Genomic DNA, 20,188 nt, shown 5'->3' with positions numbered 1-20,188 from the left:
AAATTATTCTCCTTAAGAAATAGTTATCCATATTTAATTCATTTTAAATGAAAATTAAGAGTGGTTGTGTTATAGACGTAATCTATTTATACATTACTTTAAATTTTATATCAAATTCACCTTAAAACAAACATTTTCCCATCCTTTTTCATAATATTTTATAATTGATTACTATTATATTGATTTTCAATTGAATGAAAGTGCATTTAAATTCAATTAAAAAGTGCTATGTAAACATTGCAAAATGCACTTATTTATTTGAAATTGCTATCATTTATCATATTTAATGTAAATATACCTGCATATTGTTACTATGTATAGATAGAATATGTAATGTGCAATTTAATTATAAATTAAACTGCTTAATAAGGAAGCTGTTGAATTTTATTTATTTTGTATCCAAAGCAACAGATGACAGTGGCGTAGTTACCCGGAGGCACGACAGCATGTGCATCCATGTCGTTTTCACAAAAAAAAAAAAAAAAAAAAACGGAAGAGAGAGATGAGTTGGTCAATCGGAATCAGACAGCGTGATGCATGCATTATCTAAGACTATGATGATTATGATATTTGTTTAACATTTGGAGACTGTTAGTGTTGGTGTCTTTTCCGTCTATCCTGGATATTAGTTTGACAACCTAGATACAAGTGTTGATGAAGCTGTTCATGCAGATAAAGATCGTAGCTCCGCAGTTGCGTGCACATTGATTTGGCGTTCTTGCGTTCATAGACCTTATGATAAGGGAACTGGAGAGTGGAGTCGCGTCAAGTTATCGCTTCTTTGTGATGTATCTGCTTCATCGTGTTGTAGGAAATATCTCAAACGAACAAATCGCAATATTGTCTGAGACATACGAAACTAACCTCTGGTATGTAATTTTGACGAATTCAATTTGGAGTTCGCTCGATGCCGAACAAGTACGCTGGTATATAACATCTCGCGAGTGCTATCATGCCATGATGGCCCTGAGATCTATCAGTCACGGTACTACGTATGTAATTGAAAACAAATGTACGATCAACCATGAACAACGACATTCACATAGCATTACTGCATATTCATAGGGATTTCAGTGTGAATGTTGACAAAGTAATAGAGAAGTTTGTTTCTGCCCAGACCAGAAGAGCAGATTTTGGACAATTTTGAGTGAATTCTGTATCACAAATATGTGTTGTTTATGTATTACTATATTCAGAAGATTTATTAATAGTTTTACATTCATAAATTTTTATCTACACATAGCTCCTCTTTTGACCGTCCTATGACCGAAAACAGAAAAGAAAAAAAAATTTCTGCATAATAGGGTCCCAAAATTTTTTCGCCTCGCTCCGCTAGGTAGTACTTGCTTCCACATCGTTTCTTTCTAGCTACGCCCCTGGATGATCTGAGATGATTCAGTTTTATGTTCCTATATGTATGAATAAAATGAGGCTTGTGGTATCTGTCAATGAGATAGTCAACATTCTGTCTACAACTATAGACTAGGGTTTATTCAATATGTCAAACCCAAATTGGCTCACCACAGTAAAGTTGTGAACAAAGTTAAGATAGATTATCAATTGTAAATTTAACTATCTTGAGAGGATGACTCTGTTTATCATAGTTTGTATTGGGTCTTACAAGACTGTTAAAATGCTGATATCAGTTGATGGGATAGTAAAAGCAATATAAGAAGTTTTCATTTGAATAGACAAGTGTCAGTAGAAAAATGGTTGTCCAGCTGACTGTTTCTCTTATACATTTTGAATTATATAATTGCCTCTTTCTTTTTATCACAATGGACTTAGCATATACCATCTTCACTTTTAAACAAATAACAGACAGTGACTTGGTTCCACTTCTATTAACTATAAATACATACTTGTTTAAATATATACATTCTGAAAATAAATATTTGTTCATCACCTAGATATTATATCTTAATCTAAATAAAAGCTCAGAACTGTGGATCTAATAAACAAAACACTTCAAACATATCCCATGTAGTAATATTGGCGGTAAGACCATTTATGGTTGTGGGTCACTTGACTACTAGAGAACTATATAAAAAGTACAGAAAAGCTAGATCAAACCTTATCAGTTTTTACATGAAAATTCCCCAAACAGATTTTACTGACTGAATTTTTTTCAGGAAACTGTAAAGACTTTTTAAATAATAAAATTAACCCAACTACAAATATTGTTTCTGCTTTAAATCGTCCATTAAGTAAGGATTAAGCAGTTATGAACTACAAAAATATAGATTTAACTTTAATTTCTTTACATTGGTGCATTCATAATTTTATGCTACACGTAGCTTATTGTGCAGTGGCATATATTTGAACTCTTTTTAGTCTCAGTGAAATATCATATTGAATATGATGAAACAGTAACACATTTCCCCATCAAGCAAAGGTATCTCAGGAAATACACTGTGTAATAGTTTATAAATTTATCTCATTTTTGTCACAATCAGGGCTTTCATATAATGTGACCATGAGGCTCTCATGGTACAATAAGGATGTACCTCATCAACTAACTACAAATGAATTTACCAATTTTACTATTACTCCTCTTATGAACAAAAGAGTGAAAGGAAGGGGCTACTACACCATTCTTAAAGTTCTGGATAATATATACGTTTATGTGTTTACTGTGACCCAGTCGTCTAAGTAGTTACTACTTTAATCAGTAGCCAGTCAACACTGAGGTTGTGAGTTCGACCCTGCTCATGCAGGTGCACTCGACTCCAATCTCAATCTTACTAGGATTGTCAGTTTTCTTATCAAAGGTTAGTGGTTCTCTCTTGGCACTCTTGCTAATAAAAACTAGCAGCCAGAATAAAGTCAAAAAGCAGTGCTTAAAAATGGCATTAAAACACAAAATATAAATAAATATAAATAATTTACTGTGAGTAGAATCATATGTGACTCTTCCTTCATTCTCTCTTAATAAGTCTTGTACTTTATTTTGACACTTCTACCAATTGATTTCCTGTGATTGTTCCATTCTGGAAACTCATTGTTATTGAAGTAAAAACAAACTTGCACCCTATATTTCTCATGTGTTTCTCAACATTTGATATAGCATCTTGTATATTTTCCAAAAATAGATATGATTCTTTATATTTTCATTCATAATATGCATCAAAGAACATATATCAGTACATTGTACAATAAAAAGCACTTTTTTTTTTTTTTTAAAGATTAATGGTGTTATGAAGTCTCAGTCTATTTAGCCAAATATACAATTTACTAACATTTCCACCAGAAATACTGTTAACCTACTGACAATCTACATGTAAATACTAGCTGACATGCATTTGCACTGTGGCCTATATTTGAAATTGTGAAGTGACCTATATTTGAACTCTTGCAGTGACCTACATTTAAAATTGTGTAGTGTCCTACATTTGAAATTGTGCAGTGACATGTATTTGAACTGTCATCAGTATCTGGCAAACTTCATAGTGAATATGATGAAACAGGGAGTGAAATAAATAAACTGATGAATAACAAAACACAATAACTAAATATACCAATGCATTTATCCACCTGAGTTTTTACTAAAACATTAATATGTCCAGTTGTATATCTAGGAATTTAGAACTTCTCAGAAAAATTTGTAAAACCCAAATGTTTTATGAGAAATGGAATGAACTTTTCCCTTTTGAAATTTATCTGTTCAGTAGGCTGGTGTTTCATTCTGATGTGTACATTTTATGCTTTGTTATGGTGTGTACATTTTATACTTTGTCCTGATGTGTACATTTTATACTTTGTCCTGATGTGTACATTTTATACTTTGTCCTGGTGTGTACATTTTATACTTTGTCCTGATGTGTACATTTTATGCTTTGACTGGTTTGTACATGTTATGGTGTGTACATTTTATGCTTGTTCTGGCGTGTACATTTTATCCTTGTTCTGGTGTGTAAATTTTATACTTTGTCCTGATGTGTACATTTTATGCTTTGACTGGTTTGTACATGTTATGGCGTGTACATTTTATGCTTGTTCTGGTGTGTACACTTTATGCTTTGTGCTGATGTGTACATTTTATGCTTTGTTATGGTGTGTACATTTTATGCTTTGTTATGGTGTGTACATTTTATGCTTTGTCCTGGTGAGTACTTTTTATGCTTTGTCTACCAGTCTGGTTTGTACATGGTATACCATAGAAGTATTATATTGACAATATAATACTTCCTTGGGGTACCATATTATCCATCTTCGCTAGCCAAGGGTTACGTTTAGTCCATTCGTTTTGAGGGGACTGGATCTTACACTTTGCTAGCAAAGATGCATATTATCTTGATGAATATATGTTCAATTTTCAGACCTCGGTATGGAGTACTTGTTTAAATTCGACTTATTCTATTTAATAATATGTGTACAGAAAATAATGCAAATTTGTTTATTTTCTAATAGAACGTTCAGCTACGAGAGGAGTGATTAAAATATATTATATACAATATAACAGCTAGTTCAATGGGATTTGTTGTTCGGAAATTGATCGTTTTTTAAAAACTAGATTGTCTTTAAATTATTCATAATAGTAATGGGATTTAATTTCTTAACCAAGGCCATTAAAGAATAAGGTAGAAGTAATAATGTAACAGTAAATTTGGTCCGGTAGTAAAATTTGTCCTCCAGACTTCTTTTCCTAGTTAATCAAGTCCATGTCCATGATTTTACTAGGAATATAAGTCCTAGGACAAATGTTCCTAGGAAAATAAGTCCATAGCTAGTAAATTATGTCTAGCACTTGTTTTCCTAGGAATGACATTTCCTTTATAACCTAATTAAAACATGAATATTGAGTTCCCATTGCTTATAACATTTTCCTTTTATAATAAAAGACATGGACATTTTTACCTAGGAATACTAATGACACAGACATGATTTCCCGAGGAAAATTAGTCTGGGGACATAAATTTTATTTAAAAAATTAATACACATTTCTTTAACAATATTAAACACATATTACATTTATATTCATTCACCTTTTAAAATTAAGGGAATGGACATTTTAACCTAGAACTATGAATGACATGGACATGATTTCCTAGGAAAATTAGTCTGGAGACAAATTTTATTTAACAGATTGATACACAACTTCTTCGTTTTGTCTTTAACAATATTAAAACATATTACATTCATATTCACCTTTTAAAATTAAGGGCATGGACATTTTAACTTAAGACTATTAATGACATGGACATGATTTCCTAGGAAAATTAGTCTTGTGACATGAATTTTATCAACTATAACTATGCAACTCTTAAACATTACTAAAACATAACATTTAAATTTCCATGGTTTAACTTTACATGTAATTGAATTTATTATATGATTTTAAAGGACATGATTACCTAGGAAAATTAGTCTGGGGACATATATTACTAACATCGGACTAAATATACTAGTAAATTCTGTTACCATGGACTTTTTATACTAGTCTAGTAATGATTGTCCGCCCAGACATATTTTACCAGGACAAATTTATCACTTACAATAACACTGCAGCTTTCATTCCGAATAAGAGATGAAAGATATCGATGGTTTCCGATCGTAACAGTTGCTCTATTTAATCGTTTAATTTTAGATTGTGTATACCAAGTTGGTCTTATTTTTCATGAATGATCATCTTGTCGCAAACATAAAATATATGTTTTGATTGCTTCAGAGATCTCGGGTTTGTCCAAGATTAGTTAAATCAGATGTAAAAAAAAAAATAAGCATCTGGAAGGTCATATAATGATGTTCAGTTGAGGACATTCATGATCCGCAGATAATCATTTGATGTTCCATTTAATATCATCAAAATGAAGAGATGAGGAGGACGACGATGCAATGGTCTTAATAACAGCCGTCTGTGTTTTCCAAGGGCTGTCATAGAGTAATACAGTGACTTGTTCATAAGAAAGCATGTCACTAGATCCAAGGAAAGAGTCCATAACCTCTGACAAAAGCACTTCAACAGACGATCGATCAGTAACGTGTTCAATAATGGTCTTTTAAAAAAATATTTAGTTGACTTACAAAAGTGATTAGGCCTTTGAATGAGTTTTAAGTTCCGGTTAAATGTTCACTAAAACATCTGGATTACATATATAGTGATCTTTTGTAATATTATATTACAAAGGATCACATTGAAAGTAGATGCAAACTTATTTTAATTGAATTTCATGTTCTGATGATATGAGATGATCATTCGTCATATTGATATCTTGTACCTTTTATTATATACAACGAGTCCATACCGCTTCGATGGTGTTGTGTCTATCTCGATGAGAGGAAGCTTGGGTTCATGTTGTCAGTAAAATGGTTCAGCGTCTAGAACTAGTCAAACTTCATATTCATAAAAGCTAGCCGGATATGGGTGTATATAAAAAAGAAGATGTGGTATGATTGCCAATGAGACAACTATCCACAAAAGACCAAAATGACACAGACATTAACAACTATAGGTCACCGTACGGCCTTCAACAATGCGCAAAGCCCATACCGCATAGTCAGCTATAAAAGGCCCCGATAAGACAATGTAAAACAATTCAAACGAGAAAACTAACGGTATGTCTATAAAGCAACAAGCCTTCAACGCACAAAAAAAAAAAAAAAAAAAAAATACCGACCGTGCAAGGGCTGTATAGCCAGTCAAGGTCGTTAAAAACTTCCATATATATACACAGGAAAATACTCATGAAATTGGTTGGAAGTTTGTATGATGTACCTTAAAACACTCATCTATTCGACCTGATTGAAAACAAAGAACATCTGTCAGAAGAAAACATATTCAATGTAGAAATGTTAAGATCGCAAGACATCGTAAAAATAAAACAAAACACGCTACGAGATGGTCATGAGAGTCCTTGTAAAAATGTGAAAATACAAAATGGCCTAACGTTCTTAATGTCCTATATATTAAACTGGTGTAATACGTGCTGATATAAAATTTCTGTGGAAAACAAATTAATTTTGTATCAGTGTTTTCCACTTCGATACTTTTTGGCTATAAACTGTATTGCTTTTGGTTTGAAATAAACTATGGTTTGCACCTATTAAAGTTTAGTTACATTGTAAAGTTAATTATTAAGTTAGAGTTTTGACATTTTAGGTATTTCTTTAGTACAAAATTACAACATAAAAGTTTATTGACCATCAAATTTTGTTTTGATATGTTTTGTTCTATATTTAACGTGTTTCTCCTAAAACACTTAACTAGGAGTTTGATCTTTGACATGTGCGTTGGTTTAATAATTAAATTATGTTTTTATAGTTTTTGAAGTCAAGTGTTGTGTAAAAAGAAAAGAAAATTGAAATGGTTTATGACGTCTCAGTTGTTGTACTTACAATTTGGAATTCCTTTTTGGAAAGAATGGAGGGAGGGATTGCCAGTTTCAATACTATTTTAGATGGAAAGTACATATATGTTACTTTTAAATCTAGTTTTTGTTGCGAACGATTTTTTGGTATTGAAATATTTAATAATTTCCAAAAACAAATTTAAACAGCAAAATAAAGAAAAGATTTTTTCTACTATTTTATAATAGAAATAGGGTTATAAAATGACCCTTACCTTAAAAGTTTTTGGTATTGAAATATTTAATAATTTCCAAAAACAAATTTAAACAGCAAAATAAAGAAAAGATTTTTTCTACAATTTTATAATAGAAATAGGGTTATAAAATGACCCTTACTAAATAAACATACAATAAGAATTAACAGGATTAGCAAAACAAGATAATGGGTGACCAATGGATGACGTGTTTGTAAAAAATAATTCTTAGTACATAATGAATAGAAATAATGTTACAATAAGAAAACACTCTATTATCAAAATATATGTAATACTACGTTTTAAAAGGAAATAATCTGATTCAAAAGTGAAAAATATCATTCACGAAAACACTTAAAGCCAACTAAAGTTCTTTTAGATGTAATATATCATTCGTCGCGTTTTGACATTTAGTGCTACCGTCAAGTAGGTCTAATTATTTGTTTTGATATCGGCTACACGACTAAATTATTCATTTCATTTCGACCGAATATCACGGTATGTCTTGAAAGAACATTTGTTGTTTTGTACCATAGATTCAGGTCCGATATAGTCTGCCTCGCGTTCCCGTGTAATAGTCGTCCATTACTGCGACATGGCCGTGAATATTATGTACAGATTCAATGGAAGAGATAGATGTTCCAAACCTTTGTAAAAAAACAACTAATAAAATTGAGAATGGAAATGGGGAATGTGTCAAAGAGACAACCCGACCATAGAACAGACAACAGCAGAAGGTCACCAATAGGTCTTCAATGCAGCGGGAAACTCCCGCACCCGTAGGCGCCCTTCAGCTGGCCCCTAAGCAAATATGTATACTACATTTTGTAGTTCAGTGATAATGGACGTCATACTAAACTCCAAATTATACACTAAAATTAAAATTCATACAAGACTAACAAAGACCAGAGGCTCCAGACTTGGGACAGGCGCAAAAATGGGGCGGGGTTAAACATATTTTTTGAGATCTCAACCCTCACCCTATACCTCTATCCAATGTGGAAAAGTAAAGGCATAACAATACGCACAGTAAAATTCAGTTCAAGAGAAGTCTGAGTCTGATGTCAGAAGAGGTAACAAAAGAAAGGAAAAAAAAACAATATAAGCATATAATTGTTAACCTTAAACAAATTCTAGCAACTTCAACAGAAAGAACTGAGTTTATCAAATAAATATAAGTAGAGTATTTTTAATGTAAACCGAGAGAGAAAAAAAAACATTTACAAAACACATCGTAAAAAATTGCCATCAAACTCGTTTTTGTTTAACTGTAAGTATTACCTATAGGTTCAAATTAGCGGCCAAAATATTGACGACTATTTAATTAAAATAAATGTATAACAATGCAAAAATCTTTTTAAAAAATAACATTTTGACAGATCGACCAACATGTAGAATAAGGAACGATATTTTGGACTTATATGAGCTTCTAGGGGATTGTTTCGGTTTAAATCACCGTAGGTATTGTTCAAATATCGATCATTTAAACTTATTAAATACACCTGATATATGTATTAAAACTTCGGAAGCTTTCGGTGTTTAAAATACAACCTGTGTTAAATATTTAATTAGCATAACAATAAGCCTAGCAACGAGACGCGATCTAAAGGGATACTGTATGTTTCACTGAAGGGTGTAAATTTCAGTTGTGGATAATGACATCTTTGGAGCTTTTTAGGGCTCAAGAACACGATCCTAGTGTCCCGAAAGAATGGGGCTCGGGAAAGTTCAAAGAGGATGTGAATGTCTATATCCCGGGACCACCAACATGGCAATATTCGTAAGTTTTACACGTTTCGATTTTTCCACCATCTTTATTTATGTTTGATCAATCAAGTTAAAGATCTTGTTTTTAGATATACTTAGTAGTTTAAATCTTAAATTAATTTATTTATTTGTTTGTTAAGATTCTAATCAAAGATAACACAAGGTTTTATACTGATAATAGACAACTGTCGAAAGCTGATACTTCATTGATTTTAAGTGTTGTAACCAGATCTGAAAGACATATTTTTAAAAGAATGCCTTAATATTGGAGACAAACCAAGGCTTATTAAGAACATTTCAAGCAAAACACTAACTTAGTCACTCTAGTCGACATTAAATTTTTCCGTAAAGTATTATTTTAAAAGCCACACCAATCTGTCTTTCACAATTCTATATCCAATATCACGCCCACTTAAGGACTAATTGCATATGCAGATAACAACAAAACAATGTAACATGCACATTACATACATGTACAGTCTACATAGACACCATAGGTATTTGATACTAATGAAACTCAAATGCCTCCTGTCGTCAGACCTAGTGATTGTATTAAAAGGGAACCAAGTAGTTTTGCTTGTTCATCATTTTGTGGTTGTAGGGTCCACATTTCCCCTATAGATAAAGATTTCTTTGGACGAAACTGCACATATATATTTCTCAGATTTACGCTGTGTGTTCAATCAAAAATGGACCCTTTTACTGCTAATGTACGTTCACAAAAAAATCTCCTTTTATTAACACAGTAATTTAGCGTTGATTGTCATACAAATATTACGAAAAACAGTTTTCCCATCATCTCTTGGTTGTTGGCTCTTAATTATTGCTCAGGGAAAAAAAATTTCAATAGGGTATACACATCTTTGCTGTTCAGTGTGTAAAGCAAAATGAAATTTGGCATTTGTGTGGTATAAAAGAAAGAAAACGAAGTCACTATTTTTTCATTATCGCACCACCCACCCCAGAATTATCCGAGATTTAGACTATCTAGTGGATACGAAATTTATCAGCTTCATTAAGCTGAGTCCTCATATATTCATGTAGATTTCCTTTGTAAGAAATTTTAGTTTGTGGCAATCGAACACAAATTAAGGAGTCCAGGGTTTTCAGTGCAATGTGACTCATTCTGGATTATTGTCCTAAGATGTTGTTCTGTGGCGAACATGAACAGATTAAGATTAAGATGTTATTGACATTAAAGCTAAAAATTAAAGTTTTATAATGACGTTCACCCACAATTTAAGTTTTAATGAAATCAAATTCGGATTTAACGTATATAAAAATAATAAAAACATAATTTCAGTCTGGTTGCTGTCTTGTAACGTCTCATTTTACCATGTAATTAATTCCCATTCTTCAAACACAGGTGAACCATGTGCACGTTAGTTATATTTAATTTCATGCTAAGTAACTTTTGTTTCAATTATTAATAATAAAAGCATTCATCCATGTTTGTTTTGTAGGAAATTTTGTCTGTTTAAAAATATGAAGTGAATTTTCACATTGGTATCTTAATGTTTTTTGGTTTGTGGGGTATCTTATGTTTAGGGATTGCTGTCTCGTATCAATAAACACGTACCAGTCTGGTAAACCTTATACCACTCCCAAAAAATAAGTAATTACCCGAATGCTAGTTTATAATCTTGGATTTTGTTCAACAGCTAGTGTACAGAATACATCCAGATTCTTGTACACATGACATAGAAAAATGAGATTACAGTCATAATTGTCTTTAGGCATGTATATATAGTGTATTGATATTTGAGTAATGAGTGGCATCATGTTATACTGAAGGAACACTCTTTAACTTGAAGTTGTATGTCCCTGTTACAGAGTTTTCTATGGTTTTGGTATCGGTTTATGCACGTTTCGTGTGAACTCGGCATGTCTTATGAGGTTTTACCCTACGACGCATTTTAGTCAAGAAAACATACTGTAAATATGCACAAAGGTGTACACTGCTTAAGGAAACACATATTGTGCATTATTGTCGTAGGTTTCTACCTTTCTATAAGACAATGGAGCAGATGTGGGCTTGATCCCTACTGACTGTGCTTGTACTTGTAGGTTGATGTCAAATTTATGTTATGTATAGAAGTATCATTTTGCCAAAAAATAGTTTTATCAGAGATGTCATGTAAATTTCAATAGCATTTTGATGTGTTTGTAATTTCTATCCGGAATCTAATTTGTATACTACTAGAGATTTTTTCTGTTGTCTTGCATATGCATCTTTTATCTATGATATTCAAAACTTTTCTGTTGAGCGACGATTTGCCTATGATGTCAAACGGTGATCTTTTTAATAAACACGAACTTACAAACGTTGGAGTTCTTGCACTCGTGTAAATAGAAGTCCAACATGTGGCTTCTTCGATGGCTTTTCTAGTCTGTTTTGTTTGCCAGGTTATCGAGTTTTTATTTTAAAGTTATTAAGTTTACACATCTTGGCGTATCCTAATAAATACAACTGAGAAAAGACATATTTTTATATCAATTGTTTGTTTAATCCTAATTTCGATCTATTAAACTGATTAAATATTTATTTGGTATGTATCTAGTTACGCCTAAAACAATAAATCACATCGAGTATGTTAAAAATTAAATCGATCTTGTTATCTGATTTTTTTTTTAGGTCACTATTTTGAAGCACTACACTTCTAATGCCCCCAGTTCATCATTCATATTTACTATTTGTCTTCCCTGGGCGAAGTCTCGGAGGCCAGACTCAGCTTATGCATACTTTTCCTGTCTGCGGCCGAGTGGCAACACTGTACAAGATTGTGATTACGTCAGTTTAAGGGAAACCGCTACCGATGGGTTTATGAAATTTGGTATGCTGTTTTTGTCAGGATTGGTGCATCATTGAGATTATTTGCCCCTTGCCCCTTCAGTCATGATCTATTGACTTTGTAACTTTTGCTAATTTTCGTTATATTGAGCCTTTTTTGTTGACAAAGTTTGAACCTTGGATTCTTTTCAAAATGTTATCAGCGGCACTACGAATAAGTTGATTCTGAAGTCTGGGGTGCGATTTAAAGTAAACTTAACCAAGCATCGCGGAAGAATAAATAATAAAATTGATACATATAAATGAAAGATTTATTTTTCTTTTGAGATAGTTTGTCAAGTAACAAGACCGGAAATACATTCGAAATATAAAAAATGACCATCGACACATAGTTGTATTTGTTCGCCTACGTATATTAACAAAGCGGCATGTAGTATTTAGTTAGAATGCAGGATTCGATTTACTAGTTCTTCATATATATGCCATATTCTATGCATCTCTGTTTTAAAAATACTCCCTTTTTTCTTCAGTGGAGAACCTATAAAACAACATTATGGACTGACACAGTTAAAACTTAGTAATGTTAGGACCAATGACCAGTTGTAAGTATAATTGTTAGATGCATATATCAATATAGGGTTACAGCACGGATAAAGGTTAATATCCCTGTAGATTTTTCTATTGCACGATCTTGCGTCACCGATGAATCTTTTACAGACGAAACTGTGTCTGGCACCAAAATTCTAATCCTGGTATATATGCCGAGTTTATTTTCACATATATTCACTACGAGGAAAAATTTACTAGTATTCATGCAATGACCTTTTAATTGTATATTAAAGCTTGATATTAATTTATTTGTCACAGACGACTATGATAATTTGAAGCTAAATGTGCACGCTATTTTCTTTACGTTTTGTTGGAACAAATGACGTTGTTGTCAATCTGAAAAATACAGTATCTTCATCTTGTTAACAAAGCATCCATCTTTAGACATCAGTAAAATAATACAGTTTTATACACTGCTGTTTATACAACTACACCAAATTTGTTTCAATCAGTAAGTGTATTTGAAAGATTTGATGGATGCACATTTTGTAACGTATTTTGCAAAATTTAATAAGTAGTTTTATTAAAGTGACTTTCGGTGATACGAAAAAATGCCAAAATGTGTATTCAATATGATTATGATTTTAGACATTACATTAATAAAGTGTCACTGAAAAATTTAATATTTTTTTCTTATCTGTAGGTTGCAAAAGCCACAGGAAAGTCAGATGGGGTATGTATAGTTTTATAAAATAAATATGGACGTTCATTTACTTGTTTATAGTTTCATATACCCATTGTGTCTGTTTATACCAAATAACGCAATTTAAATTCTCGGCCTGGATGTTCATCTGATTTGCCACTGAACGTTCAACAGCCAGTCATCATCTCTTAACCTATATATACAATGTAAAATTAAATATGAAGAAAACATTTAGATATTGTATTATGTATAAAAAAAGATGTGGTTTGATTGCCAATGGGACAACTCTCCACAAGAGACCAAAATGACACATAAATTAACAACTGTAGGTCACCATGAGGACTTCAACAATGAGCAAAGCCCATACAACATAGTCAGCTATAAAAGGCCCCGAGATGACAATGTAAAACAATTCAAACGAGAAAACTATGGGCTTAATATATGTACCAAAAATGAACGAAAAACAAATATATAACACATAAACAAACGACAACCACCGAATTGCAGGCTCCTGACTTGTGACAGGCACATACATACAGAATGTGGCGGGGTTAAACATGTTTTGGGATCCCAACCCTCCCTCTAACCCAGGACAGTTGTATAACAGTACAACATTAGAACGAACTATAAAATAAGTTGAAAAAGGCTTAACTCATCAGATGGATAACAATACAAATGGACGTGGCCGGGTACTTGTACATCCCAACGACAAAAAGACACTAGGTACATAACTGAGAGTACTTGCAGTTAACTAACAACTTATAAAAAAATCATGCATCTAAGAAGTTTAAACCATAATCTTTCATTTTATTTGTAGACGAATTATGATAAACAGAGATTTCCCGGCTGAACATCCATACAGTTCTCATATGCCAAGGTTTTCTGTTTTTCCTAAATTTGATGCATCAGAAGACCCTAAAAGGGGCGTAGCAGCCAGATATGAACAACCAATCAACGCAGAAATGCCAGCAACTGCATTTGATGTACAGATAATAAGTAAAACAAAAGGTAGGTTTACTATTTGTTTCTCTTATAATTTTTGAATTGAAATATTCAATCAGATCACTTAAATTATGGAGAATTTTTGCTGTATGTCATTGCATTATTTTAGGTGGGGAAATGAAACAAAATTTAAAGAGTACTGGTGGCTTAAATAAGATAGATGAATATTGGTTGACGATTTGATTTTTCAATTAAGATTGAAGTCGAGTGCACCCAGACGAGCGGGGTTCGAACTCATAACGTCAGTGTTTACTGACTACAGTGGCGGATCCAGGGGGGGGGTCCGGGGGTGCGCACCCCCCTTTATTTTTGCCGATCAATGCATTTGTATCGGGACATATGTTTTGCACCCCCCTTTGCCCTGGGTGCCCTGGGTTAGCACCCCCCCTTTCGAAAATTCCTGCATCCGCCCCTGGACTAGTGATTACAGTAGCAACTACTTAGACCACTCGGCCCCTGTTGACGAAAACCTGTAAACATTCAAACATCAAAACCACATTATATCAGTTTTAATGACCAAGTTTGCATTATGCCATGAAATATTCATTCTGAAAACATTATTTTGAAATAGAATATTAAACCAATTTGACGTTTGTAATATTCTAATGGTTTGTCTGTTTCAGGGTCTGGTATTCGGCATGAAATTCAAGCAAAGCCAAAGGAATCTGAAAAATTAGGTTTAGAATGGCAAGGAGAAAGAGGTTTTCATCAGGTAGCAAACATAATATTAAGTATATGGAGTCTACTTTCATTTTCGCTGTTAACGACATCTTTTTAAGAAATGATGCGCGTATATTGACAATAAAATTTAGAAAATTAAAACTAATGTTCTTTTATTATTTGTGATTTTTCAATTTTTAACGTTATGTGCTATTGCTCAAATAAAAAGCTATTACTTATTTCATTGTAAAAGGATGTATAGAGAAATTAAAAAATATATGGTTACCTTTTCAGCTTGTGAAAGCTAACGGAGGCCGACAACAGTACTATCCAATACCACCCAAAACAGTTGTTCCAAATCTGCAGGATCGTGGACCAGAAATGAGACTGTCTAATAACACTGCCAATGCATTAAGAAATATTGAACGCGACCAGTGGCAGACGACGTATGATTTACAACATACGGGCATTGGACCATCGAACCCAATGGCACTTGATAATTTGGAAAACAAGTTAAATGTCTATGGCACTTACGGCGTCGACGACAGTAATTTGGTAAATAGATATATTCATTTATCAGCTTCTTTGTTTTTTTGTTTAAATTCAAGTACACTAATTTACTGCTTATAGTAATGAAAAAAGAGGCTAGCTTTGTACACTTAAAAATTGGAGGCTCAGTAGTGTCGAACTCCGTCACCATTTAGATATCTCTCATCCTATTTTGACCACTGAAAACAATTTAATATAAATGTTATAAGCTGTAGACACAGTTTAATATCTGTAAAGCAAGGGCCTTTTTTGTACTTCTTGTCAGATACATGTATACTAGTAGTAATCAAGAATATTCAGTGGAAGTAGATTTGCGTAATTTGGATTACACTAATCGTATTAAATATTTAATGAAATGTTTTAAAAATTGCATTAATATTATTTTTGAACAGTTTAAGAATTAGTAACTTGGATGTAAGTCTTAAGTTTATCCTATTTAAAGTTATTAAATGTGATTTCATTGTGTTTATTTCAAGATAATATATATTTCAGTATCCCAGATCAAAGAATACCTTTGACCCACCGAGGCCATTCGAAGGGAGAATCTCCAGAAAGCTCATACCTAAACCACCACAACAAAAACCTGGTTCATCATGCGGGGAGAATACTTCATACCAACGGTAACTAGTTAAAATTGACGTATATATTTGTTTTACACTGTGTCGCTCACCGTTTGTTTTTTTTGTTGTTTATTTTATCAATCAGTAATTAGTTAATATGCCAAAACTTACCGGAATTGAACTTTTCATTAAAAAAAACTGCCAAAAAAAACCAAACAACATTGATACTATTAGTTGTCCTTCTTATTTACTTTATCGATACATTGATACCGTTGGTTTTCCTGTTTGAATGGTTTTACACTAGTCATATTTAGAACCCTTTATAGCTTGCTGTTCAGTGTGAGCCAAGTTTCCGTGATGAATGCCCTACTTTGACCTATAGTGGTTTACTTTTGCAAATTGTGACTTGAATGGAAATTTGTCGCATTGGCACTCATACCACATCTTCTTATACACACTATATTATTTGAAAACAATGAAGTATAGGACTTGTATTATACAGTGTCAGCAAGTGTTATCAATTATAAGTCATAAGAAAATACCTTATCAGAAAAGTACAAAATAAATAAAGATAAAAATTTAAACTCGCTAAATCATGAATCAGGGGCGGTTCTCAATATTAAGACACATGAATAGTTTTGCATCATCAACCGACTATTGAAATGTTTATGTAAGCACTTATTTGGAAACCGACAGAATTAGAAAACATAACATAAATGTTGCTACATTTAAGGACGATGACTGAAATAATGATACATTCCATCAATATCATAGAACAAAACAGAAGGTCTATTCATGTTCTTGGTAACTTTGTTTTTCAAAATAAATTCTAAATAGGTTTCTTAACTCGAACTTGATATATATTTAAATGTGACAAGTATTAAAACAATCAGTGTCTTTAGTTGTTTTCGAGACACTTTTGAGTTTAGAAATATTTTGAAACTAAATAATGTCTTGAAAGAGGGACGAAAGATACCAGAGGGACAGTCAAACTCATAAATCGAAAATAAACTGACAACGCCATGGCTAAAAATGAAAAAAACAAACAGACAAACAGACAAACAATTGTACACATGACACAACATAGAAAACTAAAGAATAAGCAACACGAACCCCACCAAAAACTGGGGGTGATCTCAGTTGTTCCGGAAGGGTAAGCAGATCTGCTCCACATGTGGCACCCGTCGTGTTGCTTATGTGATAACAAAAGACGTGTATGAAGACACGAATTTGTCTTAATATGTTCTAAGATAAAGACAAAAATGTGTCGTCTGCTAGGCAGACACTTTGAATGTTAGGTTTTGATTGTCTTTCACTTTTATGCATTAGACTTTTAAATCTTTTGTGCTCAAATATACCAGATAAAGTTTATTTCAGAAAGTAGTGGCATGTGCATTGTTTTCATTTGTTTATCTTTCATATAAAATAAAGATGTTATAAATTCCATATTGTATTAGTATTGTGTTCTTATTTTTATCTTTGTAGTATGATGACTCTCCGAGAAAAGGAAGAAGACAGATTATGGAACGGCAAAGAATATGTAAGTCTTCCAGAACCAACGAAACCGAAACAAAAAGGTATCAGATGGAAAGAATTAAATGATCTTGCCCATCCAGATCCAAATTTGGAGAAGGTTGGTGAGGCACAAGAAGAACAGCCTGCTGAAGACATACCTTATCGCCCAACAGTTGGTAAACCAGAAGCTACAGAAGAAAATTATCTCACAACGACAAAAGAGAGACAGGATGAAGAATTCCAGGAAATGGAGGCAAGAAATCGGTTCCAAGTTTTAGAGGCTCAGAAACCAAATCGAGATTTGTCATCTCTTCAATATAAAATGGGAAAAGCAAATGTATCGGAAAAACCCAAAACTTTCTACAATCACGAAGGGCAGTACAATGAGGAACGAGCAGGTTTATATAGAACTAATTATCTACCCGAAAGACTAGTTCATTCAATGAATCCAAGAGAAAGCAGTGCTGAAATTATGGACACATTTCATTCATACAGAGGCATTGATGACCTTGATCTACCAACCCGTATGAATCAAGATGCCAATGACGCTTTAAGATACAGTAGAACATTGACTTCAGCAAATGCAAATCTTTCCGGGGATCGTAGGGATTCAAGAGAAGTCTTAAGACCATTACAAGATCTGAAACAATCACAAAAACAGAAACTGCAACCAACTGACATTTCTAGTAGGTACAGGGTTCAAGAAGGAGAAATTATCAACAAAGAATGCGAAATGGGAGAGAACTACAATACACAAAAGTTTCTACAGGAACACGAGTTGCCACGCTTTGCCAGAAATGAACCACTTAATGTCATGTCAACATCAAATCAAAAATTATCTAATGTTCGAGGAATATCTGGTCTGAAAAATGGCAGTGGAAAAAGTGTTTCGTTCTCCGACAGCGTTACTGTAGCTAGTGCATCAGGAAACGGTCCTCTTCGTGTTTTCGGTGCAAATTCAAATGGGTTGACTTCTGATGAAAAGCAGTTGATTGCGTCTGTGGGCGAGGCAAATCCAACTCAATACACTAGCACACAGGCTATGTATAACAGGGAGAATAATGCGTTCAATGAACAGAAACCGCCGAAATTTACTATCTTTTCTATTCAACCACCTGTTCAAGAAACAGTTGTAGAATCCAAGCAGGGTACTGTAATGGCCATGAGGAAACCAAAACGAGCTGCCACTTCACTTGCAGACACAGAATATCGCGACGAATTCGGAAGTCTTTCTTCAAATGTAGCTCCAACAAATTTAAGACATTCGTTTTCTCTGAAATCAGCGTATGAAAGTCAATTTCCAGTATATAATCATATAGGTTACAAGGACGACATGCGATTTACTTGGGAACCAGGAAGTGGAGTACCTAGACCTCAGTCAACGCTTTTAGGTATACAAGATACATTTTCTAAATCTGCAGTGCGAAGTAAGTTTCATTCTCGGTTTAGTGAATCCAATCCCGATTTACGACAAAATATAGTAAATGGAAAGAAACATAACTTCTATGGAATGAGTGGTCAAATTTTACATGGATGAAGATTTGTGCGTTTCTATCAATGACATTCAAAAGCATTTAAGAGCACAACACAATGCTTTCTTTGGTAAAACGAGCAGTAAAATGAACTAATATTGAAATCCGTTCGGACATGACATGTTTTCTTCTTCCGGAAAAGTTTAAACTGTTTTGCATGTTGTTGTTTTTGCCTAATTTATGTTTGCACAGTAATGTAGTGCATCATGGCAAAATTGTATCCTATGGAGTGTTACAAATTACTTAAAGAATTTTATCACACAATGGAAGTGAAAAGTCAAGGTTATACTTCCATGATCACACTTATGAATGTATGGTATATCACATACATTTTTTCTTTCTTTTGAGCACACTACGAGAAAAAATCACAGTTACAAAAAAGAAATGATTTTTAATGATTTCTCAGTGTTATGGTTAAAGTCTATTTTTTTTTCTCATGTTTTACGTTGTTGATAATATTATCATGATAATGTTTTATGAATTCAATCTGTGATAGCTATTTGTTCGTCAATTTTTACTGAGTCTTGAAGTTGAACTGTGTGTTGAAATCAAAGTATTATATTTTTGTCGCATGTGCGACACTTGTAATTGTTATTGTTGTTTTTTTTTAAATATTTTATATGTACCTGCACAATCAGTATTATATCATGACAGCCCGATGTTAGCATGCCATTTTTGTTTGTTTGTTAAAATGTTCAACGATAAGGTTCAGTATTATCATATATTTCTTAAATCTTTTAAGGATATATGTATACGAATGTATGTCACTATGTGGATACGATTTTTTCTTCGATTAGATTATTTAATTGTTGAAAGTAAATTTGAATCAGGTGTTATTTGAAGAAGGTGATAGTCCACATATTTAACAGGATTTGTTCATGAAAGGAAGTATTTAATTTTCTATTTATAGGCGTGCCAATTATTGTGCTGTCAGTTAAATAAAAATCTGCTCAATTGTTATGTTGTTGTTGTTTTATTTCATTGAGTATATTTGATGATAATCGACAGGGCTAAATGAGC

The 20,188-nt window shown here is 32.9% G+C and overlaps 1 protein-coding gene across 1 annotated transcript; it reads left to right on the top strand.

Moving 5' to 3' along the window:
- The first annotated feature begins 9,113 nt into the window (after positions 1-9,113).
- Positions 9,114-19,960, top strand: LOC143064026 (uncharacterized). Its single transcript, XM_076236523.1, has 8 exons — positions 9,114-9,320; positions 12,629-12,700; positions 13,351-13,380; positions 14,168-14,358; positions 14,976-15,064; positions 15,307-15,567; positions 16,054-16,181; positions 17,607-19,960. Exons 1-8 carry the CDS (start codon positions 9,196-9,198, stop codon positions 19,171-19,173), a joined length of 2,463 nt encoding a protein of 820 aa, XP_076092638.1. The 5' UTR covers positions 9,114-9,195; the 3' UTR covers positions 19,174-19,960.
- Positions 19,961-20,188: the final 228 nt, after the last annotated feature.

This window comes from Mytilus galloprovincialis, chromosome 2, assembly GCF_965363235.1.
Source record: "Mytilus galloprovincialis chromosome 2, xbMytGall1.hap1.1, whole genome shotgun sequence".
Lineage (NCBI taxonomy): Eukaryota > Metazoa > Mollusca > Bivalvia > Mytilida > Mytilidae > Mytilus > Mytilus galloprovincialis.
Note: the sequence above shows the minus strand (reverse complement) of the source record. Positions and strands in the feature narration are given on the sequence as shown.

Coding starts and splice junctions, on each gene's coding strand:
- LOC143064026 (XM_076236523.1), top strand. CDS start 9,196: ATGACATCTTTGGAGCTTTTTAGGGCTCAAGAACACGATCCTAGTGTC. Junction 9,321..12,628: donor CCACCAACATGGCAATATTC/GTAAGTTTTACA, acceptor TTTTTTCTTCAG/TGGAGAACCTATAAAACAAC. Junction 15,568..16,053: donor GCGTCGACGACAGTAATTTG/GTAAATAGATAT, acceptor TATATATTTCAG/TATCCCAGATCAAAGAATAC.